Raw genomic sequence first — 12,841 nt, 5'->3', positions numbered from 1 at the left:
AAGGCGGGCGACAGAAGGCCGATGCCTCCGTCGCCCTGCCCTCTACAGAATCCACCCCCCAAACCTCCAGGTATTTCCCTCCTTAGAGCTGGCAATCCTACTTTCCCCTCAGTGCCTGTTGGTAGGCATCTAAGCTTGGTCCTGTCACCTACTTTGGCCTTTGGGAGAAAACACATTGGGGCCAGTCCTGATAGGGTTGCCAACTCCAGATGGGAAATTCCTGGAGATTTGAGGGATGGAGCCTGAAGAGGGTGAGGTTTGAGGAGGGGTGGGACCTCAGACAGGTACACTGCCATAGACTCCACCCTCCAAACCAGTCAGTCCCTCATAGGGAACCATTGTTGCCAATCTCCAGGTGAGGGCTGGAGAGCACTCAGAATTACAACTGCTCTGCAGAAGGGAGGGCAGAAGTCAGCTGAAGTCAAAGGGGCAGATAATGGTAGGTTGATGGTTACCTGGGAGGAGATGGGGTTGCCAACTCCAGGCTGGACAATTCCTGAGGATTTGAGGGGTGGAGCCTGGGGAGGGTGAGGTTTGCGGAGGGGTGGGACCTCAGACAGGTAGAATGCCATAGACTCCACCCTCCAAATTAGCCATTTCGTCCTGGGTAACAATTGCTGCCAATCTCCAGGTGAGGGCTAGAGATCACTCAAAATTACAACTGCTCTTCAGGTAGCAGAGATCAGTTCCTCTGGAGAAAACAGTGGACTCTGTCATTATACCCTGCTGAGGTCACCACAGCAAATTGTCACTGTTTGCCCAAAGCCAGAGCACTCTCCCAGAGCCTCTTTCTAGATCTCGTTGTATTTATTTCCACAACAGGCCTTATTCCTAGTTTCCCATAAAAACACTGTCAAAAGAGCCACAATATTGCTCTACACATTCCTCATGTATGATACAGCTCTATAGATCAGCTACTGACCCCAGGTGACCAGCAGTTGATCCCCACAATCTCATCTTTTCAGCAATGCCACAACACATGTGCCTAGCTCTTTAAGGGGGAGGGGGAAGGCTATGACTATGTAGTCATTAATTTCAGTATGTCTGACTATGGAAACCTGCTTCTATAAGAGTGATGATAATTCTGAAGTGTAATTAACTGGTTTCAATATACATTCACTACATTCCAAAGGATTTATTTTTCATACCAGAGTACTGAACTAGGATCTGAGAGACCTGGGTTTAAATTCCAATTCTTTCATCAAACTTGCCGTATGTAGGCTTGCCAAGTCCCCCCGGGGGGCAGGGAAACCCCCGCCCCAGAGGCCCGTTCCCCACCGGCGGCGGATCAGGCCCCGGGGGGAACCCCACCCCGACGTGCGCGTCACCAGGAAGTGATGTTAGGACGCCGGGCACGCTGTGGGCGGGGCCACAACCATCGGAGGGAAAACTCTATGGTTTTCCCTCCGATGGTCATGGCCCCACCCCCAGCGTGCCCGCCATCCTAACATCACTTCCTGGTGACGTGCGTGCGGCGCTCCAGTCGCCGCCCGGGAGTCCCCCGCTGCGGCGAAGAAACAACTTGGCAACCCTAGCCATATGATCTTGGGCCAATCACTCTCTCAGTCCTGCCTAAATCACAGGGCTGCTGTAGGGATGCCTGGCCTCCTGCTATAGTGGGAGACCTCAGAGCATCCCTGTTCTTTGCCACTAGCACTAGTGGAAGGAAATGAAGTGTGTGCTGGCATTACACCAGCATGCTGACATAACTTCCAGTACATACCAGAAGTGACACATTGGACACTCTAGCATTTATAAAAACGCTACGGTTAAACCACAGGATTTTTGTAAATGTGATCGAGTCTAAAGGCATCACTTTGGGTTTTTACTGTAAGTAATGTCAGCATGCAACATCACAACTGTGCACCAGGTCCTCTCCCCTAATTTCTCCCAGGTTTGCCAGCTGTGGCCAGCAGCTCCAGGCTGTTGGGAAGAAAAATTAGGAAGGAAAAACCATGAATTCTGCCCTGAGCTCCTTGAGGAAAGGCAAGTAAATGTGTACTTAGATTTATTTTCAGGACAGACAATGTGTGTTCATATCCTTTCTACCACAATTATAATATCTGTCTATTCTGATTTATTTAAGCAAACGAATTCTTGCTCTGTACAGAGTTACATTTATAACCTCTACTTTTTGTGCCTAAACAAGACTATTGCTTATTATTTTATCTCCTTTTATCCTGTAACTGAGGTCATTGCTGGGTGTGAACTGAACTATGAAGGAAATCTCAGCTGTTTTCATTTTGAAGCAGGAGGGAATGCAGGAATAGAAACTTGTTTTGAAATGCAATTAAAGATTTTAAGGCAAAAGGATGATTTTTTTCCTCCTATTTGATTGCTGTCTGCTTTTTCTAGTGCTTAATTTTGAAAATTAGAAGTAACAAGCAATGCTCCCTCTACGCTGTGGAGTCTTGTGAACAAAAATTCTACTTTGTGAGCTACTGGCATTAAAGTTGTGAGTGAGCGATTTGGCTAATACATAAATTAGTTTGCTCTGGAGCCATCCTTCCTGAGCTAAGACAAAAATGTGTGTGCTGGGCCTAGTTATTTGGGTTTAATCTTAATTCTCATTATTCCATCCAATACTCATATCAGGGTATTTGCTGGTCTGAATTACCAGGTACCCTCTTTTTTAAAAAAAGAAAAAGAAAAGAAATTAAGACACTAGGAGGAATTTCAGACGGACAATATAATCTGGAAGAGGAACGGTTCCCAAACGGTTTCTTGTCTGTCATTTCAGACAGAACCGTTTTAGAACCGGTTCCCTATTTGTAATTTCACACACAAACGCTTCTGTCCCATTTAGGAAACGGGGCTGAAGCTTTTTACCTGTCAACCGCTTCCAAGTAGTCTTCAGTTTCCTCTCCCGGTTCCGATTCGCTTTTCCCCTGCTGTTTTTCGCCTGTGTGGGTGATCTCCGGCTTTTTGGGGGGGAACGTTCACGTTATAGCGCTATAGTGCTATAACGGTATAACGCTATAACATAACAGCATTATATCAACCCCATTGGAATGCCCGGAGTGTTGTGTTATAGCACTATAGCGCTATAGCACTCTAAAGCAAACGTTTAAAAAAAAAGCTGCCGATCGCCCGTGCGGCTGAAAGACAGCGGGGAAAAAGTGGGAAAAAGCGGTGCAGTCTGAAATGGCAAACCGCTTCAGATCCAGCTCTTTACCGGAAGGGGAAAGCCATGTGTGAAATGGCAGCCCTATACCGGTTTACTCCATGAAAGATCAAAAATGGCTTCAAAATGGGTTAAAAAGGGTAATGTGAAATTCCTCTAGTACTCATAGATCCAGAGACAAGGCAAAATGTGCTGTCAATATTCTGTCCCACAGTACAGAGAAAAACAAGAACACTTTCACCCAGGGCCAATTTACCCTTTAGGCTTAGTAGGCATAGTGCCCATGATACTTTTAGGGGCTCAGAAAAATGTTTTAATTTCTTTTAAAATTGGAAGGGGAAAAAAAACTTTTAGGGTTGAAGAAAATGTTTTAATTTTCTTCTCACATCAGAAAAAACCGAAATGTTTAGGGCCCACGAAAATCTATTACATTTTGCCTAAAACAGAAAAAAATGAAATGTTGAAGTATTTTAGTTATATCAAAAAATATTTTAATATTGGTATTATTATAGTGGGAGGAGCCCGTGAAAGCAAAAGTGCTTAGGGCCCATGAAAGCCATAATGCTTTCACCTTCCATTGTTATAGCCAAGGAGGTAAGTCACAGTTAAGGTTAATACGCTTACTCCAATAAGCTTTGCTGACATACGAGAAGAAAACATGAACTGGGTTAGAAAACATTCTTCACAGGGTTGCCAAGAGCCACTGTGGGCCCGTGGACAAAGATTACCCATGAGTCCCCCATATGACCCTGATTCAAACCAAATATGACAAATCACTTGTTTATTAGCTAAGTCCCTTTTGTGGTGGGGGATGCCCACTAATGGTGTTTTGGCTGAGTACTTCTCCAGCTTGACTATTTTTAAGCATCGGAGGGCATTTATGTCAGCTCGTGTTAATGTTCTTCCCTCTGCGGTACTGTACAGGAGGTTTAAAAAAATGCCATACTCCACTAGGCTTTGTTCTTACGGTCTGGGGGAGATAGAAAGTACTGAACATAAGAAACGCCAATGTTGGATCAGGCCAAAGACCCATCCAGCCCAACACTCTGTGTCACACAGTGGCCAGAAATACCAGGTGCCATCAGGAGGTCCACCAGTGGGACCAGGACATTAGAAGCCCTCTCACTGTTGACCCCCCCCCCAAGCACCAAGAAGACAGAACATCACTTGCCCCAGAGTCCCTATCTATACCTTGTGGCTAATAGCCACTGATGGACCTCTGCTCCATATGCTTATCTAATTCCCTTTTGAAGCCGTCCATGCTTGTAGCTGCCACCACTTCCTGTGGCAGTGAATTCCATGTGTTAATCACTCTTTGGGTGAAGAAGTACTTCCTTTTATCCGTTCTAACCCGACCGCTCTGCAGTTTCATGGAGTGCCCACGAGTTCTTGTATTGTGAGAAAGGGAGAAAAGTACCTCTTTCTCTACCTGCTCTTTCCCATGCATAATCTTATAAACCTCAATCATGTCACCCCTCAGTCGTCGTTTCTCCAAGCTAAAGAGCCCTAAGCGCCTTAACCGTTCCTCATAGGGAAAGTGTTCCAACCTGACAGATCCCTTTGGAGTGCCTCACAATCCTCACTGGTTTTCACCACCCTGAACAACTTCGTATCATCTGCAAATTTAGCCACTTCACTGCTTACTCCCAACTCCAAATCATTAATGAACACGTTAAAAAGCAGTGGACCAAGTACTGATCCCTGCGGTACCCCACTGCTTACCACCCTCCACTGAGAAAATTGCCCATTTATACTCACCATAAAAGGATTTGTCCTTTTATCCCATGATTTTTGAGCTTATTTAGGAGCCTTTGACGAGGAACTTTATCAAAAGCTTTCTGGAAGTCAAGGTAAACAATATCTATTGGATCCCCCTTGTCCACATGTTTGTTCACCCCCTCAAAGAACACTAAAAGGTTATCCCGCACTATATATTTTACTGTGATATTCGTGCTATATATCTAGAACCTCTGCTACAAATTCGCAAGGGTCAATCTGATGTTTGCAAGACGGTTTTTTCACTATCTTCCCATAACTCTGAGATCACTGATTTGGTGGCTAAATTTCTATGTTGTGCCACTAAGAGGAGAGGAATGTTTCAACTCCAGCAATGAAGGTTGTACCCTTTATCCCTTGATGATCTACGTTTTGTTGTGAAGCCAATAAAGGTAGCTGATGATGATATTAGCTAAGAAACAGTAAAAGTCAAGGGACAGGATTATTAAAAAAAGATTTTACTTGATATATGATTTACACTGTGTAGATTACAATAGGATAAACTGCAAAAAGAAAGGAGGAAAAGAGCAGGCAGAATCAGAAAGACTCCCCACCCAAGGAAACTAGCCCAAATACTGAAGTGTGTTATAAATTAAATGCAGATGAAACACAAACCATCTGAGAATAAATCCCATTTAAACTAAGTGAGACATCAGTCTCTCTCAAGAAGTATTGAACCGAAAAAAAATACTTTAAAGTATTTCTACCCAGCCAAAACAAACAAAGAAAAAAGCAAGCTAAAGATGCTTAATGGGGGGAAAAATGGGGAAGATGTGAAAAGTTGGTTGTATCCTCCATAGAGAGGAGGCACATCAGCCAAGTCTCCACATACATATTTTAGGAAATATCTACATGGAAACAAGAAACACATCACTAACTTCAACTACAAAGAACAGCTTGTAGCTTAGTCTATGATGAATAAATGTTCGTTTTAAAATATTTAAACACCATCTATTCCCAAAAGAGTCATGGAATCTAAGACAGATAATTGATCAAACATTTACATAAGATCAATGTGAAAAAAATACAGTAAAATTTTAAAAATCTACCAACTCCATGACAAACACATATACACCACCAACATTTTCTATAACAATGCAAAAACCATCAGATCTACCAAACACCATCAGCTCCATCTTGTATGGATTAAGTTTCAGCTGCTTCTCTCACACTCACTTGATTACCTCTTGTACACAACAGTTTGAAACAGAGACAGCTGCATCCGGAGGCTTAGCTAAAAGACATAGAGAACTGGAGATTCATGACTGTATTAACAACAGTCAACGCTAAAGGCCCTGATGATCGAAGTCATAAGTTTAACTCAAGGGCTGTATCCTGTTAGGTTTCAGGGAAATGCTGCTTTATGGATTTCATTTTAGGCTTCTGCTGTTTTTAAACCTCTAGCTTGTTTTAAACACTGATAACTTACATCGTTTGTATGTTTTTTATCACATTGTTTTTACTTGTGAGCTGTCTCAAACAGGTCTTTGGAGAGGCAGAGCAAAATTATTTATTAATAAGTAAATAAAACACTGATCTGTAAATGTTGAACAGAATGAGGGTAAGCTACAATTTAAAAACCAGGTCTTCCAATAACCGTTTTTTCCAATAACCATTTTATGTGTCTTACCAGATAAAAAACATTAAAATCAACAAAGTGGTACATCAATACCCCCCCTTACCAGTGTAATAAGATACCATGATCAATTATATCAAAAGCAGTAGATAAATCTAACACCACTATTTCATTTTTGGCAAGAAACTAAGAGGCATGAAATACAACTGAGCAATCACATTAAGAGAACAAATGGGACTGACATTTCAGCAGCCGGGTCAAATATGGCATTTAATCAAACAAGAACTAATAGTATATATCAAATTACAGTGTACTCCTGAAGAGAGTTAAACTCTTCTAAGTCCTCTGAAGTCAACTGGCTTAAAAGGATGCAACTTTGCTCCAGATTGCTCTGTTAGTGACTTTGTTATGCACGGCACAATGAAGCTGATATGATGAAAATGTGAAAACTGAAAAGAAAACAAGTGTTGCAGTTGTATATATTAACTTTTAAAGGATATGGGCAGGAACAGTGAACTTTAATTCAGGAAAGCTGCACTCCAATTTACTCTCAAAATATGAGATATCAGGGAGCTTTGGTCTCTGTTTATATCAATTTCTAAAGTGGGAATTATGGTGATCTATCTTATGGGGTTGCTAGAATGGCAAACAAGATCAAAAAAGGAAGATAAAAGTATTCCCATAACTTTCCAAGAAAGACAAAACAAAGACAGTTCATACTGGTGATATTGTTTATCAATATTCCAGGGCTGATCAGTCAAAAGAAAGGGGAAAATAATATGTTGGGTTTCTCACCTCTTACCAAGACATAACTTGAGTGACTAAAAGACTTGCTGCCTGTCTTGGCTCCCGTTTCCATCTAGAATCATAGAACTGGACCTCATCTTTCCTAGCAACCACTATACCAAGCAGGGCTATTTTGGGGCAGGAACACACAGGAATGGAGTTCTGGCTGGTGTCTGAGTTGGCCACGCCAACTGCAGCAAAACCACTGCGTGCGTGGCTACAGAGGGAAGGCCTGTCCAAGGGCCGGCTTGCCCAGGGTCCCAGCAGCCGCGGGGCGCCCAGGCAAGCCAAGGGAATGCCGTTTAAACTGCCTCTCCTCCGAGGGCCAGCTTGCCTGGGCTCCCCGCAGCTGCAGGGTGCCCGGGCAAGCCAAGGGAAGGCATGGGTGTGTGGCCTAATATGCTAATATGCTGTGCTGTCAGGGCATGGCGTAATATGAAGAAGGAGAAGAGATTGGATTTATACCCCACCCTTCACTACCTAAAGGTGTCTCAGAGCAGCTTACAAACTCCTTTCCCTTCCCCTCCCCACAACAGACACCCTGTGAGGTAGGGGGGGCTGAGAGAGCTCTTGACAGAAAATGCTCTTTTTCAAGAACAGCTCTTATCAGAACTACGGCTTGCCCAAGGTCATCCAGCCAGGTGCAAGTGGAGGAGTGGGGAATCAAACTCGGTTCTTCCAGTTTAGAGTCCGCACACTTAACCACTACACCAAACTGGCTCTGCTAATGAGTTCCTGCTGTTGGGTGTGGCCTATTATGCTAATGAGGTCCTGCTGGGTTTTTTCTACAAAAAAAGCCCTGATACCAAGGATTACTGCCTCAGATGGAGAAAAGAAGAAGAGTACTGACTAATGAAGGAGACAGATGGAAATTTTCCACTCTAACAAGATTAGTGCTGGAAAACAGAACAGACAATTAAAACATGCGTTTCAGTGCCTCTGGGCAGGAGAATCTGTATTTACCACACAGCTCAAATCTTATAAATTGTATACATTATTTCTATTATCTTAATATTTTCTGTGATAGAACCATGCAAAAATGAATGCTCATGGTTTGGATTGTTGACTTTGGATTGTTGGCTATCAGCTATACTGTAGTCAAATCCATTGAAGGAATGACTTCCTTTAAATCCCTTGGTTTGACTGTAGCACAGTTCTTATCATCCCCCACACTGTAGTTATGAAAGTAAACCAAATGAATACAACAGTCCTCTACCTCAATCTGTGTAGCATTGTCATGTGTGTCATCAAGCAGAAGATCTGTGAAACCTCCAGGTTCTGAGGAGTCCTGCCCCATACTGGCTCTGTTGGTGTCCACTGGCTTGAGAGACTCTGAACGTCGTTTCCATCTGTGGCTGTATGTGTAGGAATCCACATGTACATTCTCCTCCACTTGTGGGAAGTTCTGAACCATTTCATAAAATGAACCTGTTTGACAAAGAGACTATTTTTAAAAAATGCTCAAATGGTACGATCAAAGAACTACACTCTCTCATAATTATTTTATAGTGTCCATCCATCAATCTACATGGGACTTCACAGTATAACAAACAAGACAATCTTTACTGATTTATTACACCAATATATTATGCCCATCAGCATCAGGTTTATGTGGGTATTTTTAACACTCCTGTACATCTGATCAATGGCACACAAATAAATTAACTTAATTACTGTATAGAGTTTATACAGAAGACAAGGCGATCCTGATGTTAAGGCAGGGAGTCAAAGAACATCTCTTACCCAGCAGAATTTTTGGCCTTTTTTTTTTTTTTTTGCATTCACTTGGCTTGAAGATTTGATATGTGTATGAAACTCCCTTCAGTTTCAAAAAGGGGATTTGTGAAATGGCATGGGTTACAGACAGAACAAAAATTGCTATAAATCATTTTTACATCTCTTCAAGGAGAGGCACACTTTGTATTAGGGCCTACACTTTAAAATGGCACGGATCCTGCCTAGAATTTCTGCAGGCACAGAAAGCGGAAATAATTTTTGCCAATTTCTCCACCCTGTGGCAGCCCAAAATGCTACCCCTACTCTTGGGGAGCAGGGGACCCCCAATACTAGCTACTATGGAGAGATATCAGAGCTCTCCAGCAACAGTGAAAATTACTTCCCTTCATTAAGTTTATGGAAATTTTAGGGGTGATCCAAACTAATATATCAAATTAACAAAAAAAACCCATACCATTAACCAGATGTAACAGGATGTCATAGCAAGGCAGCAAGACTCAGAGATCTTACTTTCAGTCATTTTCATACAAACTGATGAATTATGATGACAGGTGAGCTCTTCATGGGTCTCACTTCCACATGCCTTAACCACTTAAATAAACAAGCATGGGTCTTTTTGGGCAACTCCCTATTTATACAAATGTTGAACTCAATAACGTTATGATCACTGTTCCCAAGTGGTACAATCACTTTTACTTCTCTCACCAGTTCTTGGGTGTTACTTAGGGCCAAATCCAGGATCACCTATCCCCTGTTGGGCCCTACTTTCCTCATAAACATACCCCTCATCCTATAGTCACCTTTCAGCTTCTGTTTCTCAACAGCCTAAAGACCCCACATCAAAACCTGAAGATAGATTTCGCAGTAGACCTTGCCTAAGGACCATCTCAACCTTATTGTCCCTGAGAGGCAAAGAACCAATCAGATTCTACAGGGCTGTATTGATTCCAGGAACAAAAGAGGGTAAGCACACCTCCCTCCTGTATGGGACTTCTGTCCTTGCTAGTGGAAAGACCTGTGCTGTACTCAAATGCCTGATTTGACTAACCTGTTACAGCCTTCCTCTTGAATAAGTTGGTACTATTCTATCTGAACTGACCATCTATGCAATCAGCCAATGTTTATGGTAAGCAGTTTACAAAGCCAGATTTCCCCCCACAGCTTCCACACAGTGATACATAATATTCGGATCAGCGCTCATAGATCTTGAAGCTGTTGTTCCGTACAGTTAAATGGGAGTGAAATCATCTTACATTCCAAAGAGAGAATGAAATGAGATCACAAGATGCTGGTTCAGAACTTCAGAAAAGCAACCTTGTTTTTAAAATATATATTGTACTTGTGAAATTCTGTCAATGAGGACAACCAGAGAAGTGCACACCAGCTGTAATTATATCATGGCGAGAAAGTGGCTGTAGCAGATTCAGAAGAACTGAGTACAGTCTTCACGCTATAGCACTGGCCATCAGTTTATTGAACATCATGTCAAATCCTGGATCAACACTTCTCTGCAGTAAATTTTAATACGGCTGAATACTTCCCAGATCATGGTCATCTACAGAAATAGGGTGCCAACAAATTGCATTTCTTAACCAAGAGCTGAAGTGCGTCCTTTTCCCTAGAAAGCCTACAATTCTTCCCTTGAATAAATTGCTGTAAATTTCTCTGTTTGATATAATTTTCAGCTGCCTCAGAGAGATGGGCAGCTCAGTGGAATATGTTATCAAACTGCCATTCTCAAATCCATCCAAAGCTGCCACTCCCCCGAGGAGCTCATCACAACACTGAGAGCATAAATAGGGGCTTTGGGTCACAAAATGCTGACAGATATGACAGTGTTAACAGGCGTGATCACTGATACACTTGGTGCTCGCAGTGCACCTCCAGATTTCTTGTATGTAGAATAGAGGCCCAAAGCCAAGAGTGTGGCAGATAAATGAATATACTAAGAGCTATCTAATCAATAGCCTGGGAGAGAAGCTTTTTTCCTGCTGTGTCTTTCTTCCACCCTATCCTTAATGCACACATTCTGCGATGTGTCTTCTTTCTGTCGCTCACCTTCCCTATCTTGCACACATAGTGCAAGAGATAGCTTTTCCCCTTGTGTGTTTATTGGAAATGAGGCCCATTGAGTTTGATGGCATTAATCCCAAGTAACTATGTGTAGGGTCACAGCCTTACTTGTTTACCTTCACCTATAATTAGCTCTGCCTAGGAAGGAAGAAGACCCTATTGCTGAACTTTTGCATCCCATCCGGCTCTTAGCATCTTTAGGTACCTTTGCAAAAAAAAAAAAAAAATGTAATCATTCACTCCCGAAGCTACTGCCAAGAATGATTAGGAAACAGGCACATTCTGTAATTTGGCACCACAGAAACAATGTAGGGTACACAATAATCTCTTCCTGTCCTTGGTAGATGACCACCTGACTTTCCATTGCACCTGGATTCATAGACAGAAGACATGTCACCTTGACTTGCCTGGTCAATGAGCTTACAAGGACACCCAACTGGTTGGAGACATCAGAGTGGCAGGAAAAGGTGGGATTACTCAGAAGGGGTGGGGAATTTTGACAGCCTCTTGACATTCCAACAGGAGGGGGACAGGGAAGTATACCAACTTTCATGGCCTTTAAGTACAAAACTGCAAGCAGCATCCCAGCTTGACTGCCAGTCCAGAGGTGCTATATAAAGAGGACAGGCTGCAGGATTCCTTTCCCACCCAGGTGTAGGAACTTTCATCAGGATCAGTATTTGACTCCCATAATGAGGGCTGAACTATGTGTAGCAAAGTACATGAGTTCACCAGAGGGACTTGCAGCCATCCTGCAGCTGTGAGTTCCTGGTAGCAACTCCATTTAGAAGCAGTTCAGTAGTCTGATTCTGAATAGGACTGGGGGAGGGGTCCTGCCTTCCACGCATGCTATTTCCCACCCTAAAATGGCACTGGGAGCTGTCATTTGCCTCACTGGGGGCTCAGGAAAATGGTGTACTGGGAAAGACAAGAGCCCCTCTTCTCCGACAACACAGTCCCAATCAGAATTGCCCCTTGTGCTTTTTCTCAATGAAGTTGCCACCCGAAACTTGCAGCTGCAAAATAGCTGCCAGTCCCTGTGATTAAATTGTGTACCTTGCACTGTGAGGTCAAGGGCAAAAGTGGAATTTTGTTGAGAGTTTTTGTTGGCAGCATCCATCCCATAACCCACAATTTCTCTTTCCCAGCTAGTAGGCATCAGCTGCACAGCCAAAGCAATTGCAGAGGACATCTGGGAGGAGGAAATTTTCCTTCAATTCCTCATGGGTCACATATCTGTCTAGTCATAATTTTAAGTTTTCAAACAGTACAAGATTCTATCAGGACAAAATCAGCCTTCTTGATTACAAAGACACACAATTGTTTTACTTTGGAAATTAATCTAACCAGTCTCCAGATAAAATTATCCCTAAGTCTGACTCACAGGAAGGAGTTTTGAGTACGGAGTGCCTTTGAAGTGTTCGTTTTTATATATTCATGATATGTCCTTTTCCAGTGTCCTCTCACACATAGCAAGGCTAACATGGGCAGCACCAGGTTAATTAAAAATTGATGACAGATAACCTTGATTACCTCACTATGTATGCCTTTCAATTTTCTCATCTAGTGGCAGGTCTGTGCGGCAAATTAACATTTGGGAAAGGATGGGCTTTATGGATCTGAAGTTTTCAACTATCGCACATTCATGTCTATAGTGTGCAAATGGTACTTATTTTACCTTCCATTACTCAGATGTCACTTTAGAATCAGACATGAGAAAAGCACTCAAGTTTCTAGATGACCAAATAAGCCCTTTATGTTTTTTTCCT

At 42.6% G+C, this 12,841-nt stretch overlaps 1 protein-coding gene across 1 annotated transcript in view; it reads right to left on the bottom strand.

Moving 5' to 3' along the window:
* The window catches only part of PLXDC2 (plexin domain containing 2), a 190,936-nt gene extending 178,672 nt beyond the window's left edge, over positions 1 to 12,264 (bottom strand). The window contains exons 1-2 of the mRNA XM_015410001.1: positions 12,129 to 12,264; positions 8,479 to 8,690 (exon numbers count right to left, since the gene is read on the bottom strand). Coding sequence (XP_015265487.1) covers positions 8,479 to 8,690; positions 12,129 to 12,264 — 348 coding nt within the window. The remainder of the gene's footprint in view (positions 1 to 8,478; positions 8,691 to 12,128) is intronic.
* Positions 12,265 to 12,841: the final 577 nt, after the last annotated feature.

The sequence above is a fragment of the Gekko japonicus genome, unplaced genomic scaffold (genome assembly GCF_001447785.1).
Source record: "Gekko japonicus isolate JY-2015 unplaced genomic scaffold, Gekko_japonicus_V1.1 scaffold101, whole genome shotgun sequence".
Classification (NCBI taxonomy): Eukaryota; Metazoa; Chordata; class Lepidosauria; order Squamata; family Gekkonidae; genus Gekko; species Gekko japonicus.
Note: the sequence above shows the minus strand (reverse complement) of the source record. Positions and strands in the feature narration are given on the sequence as shown.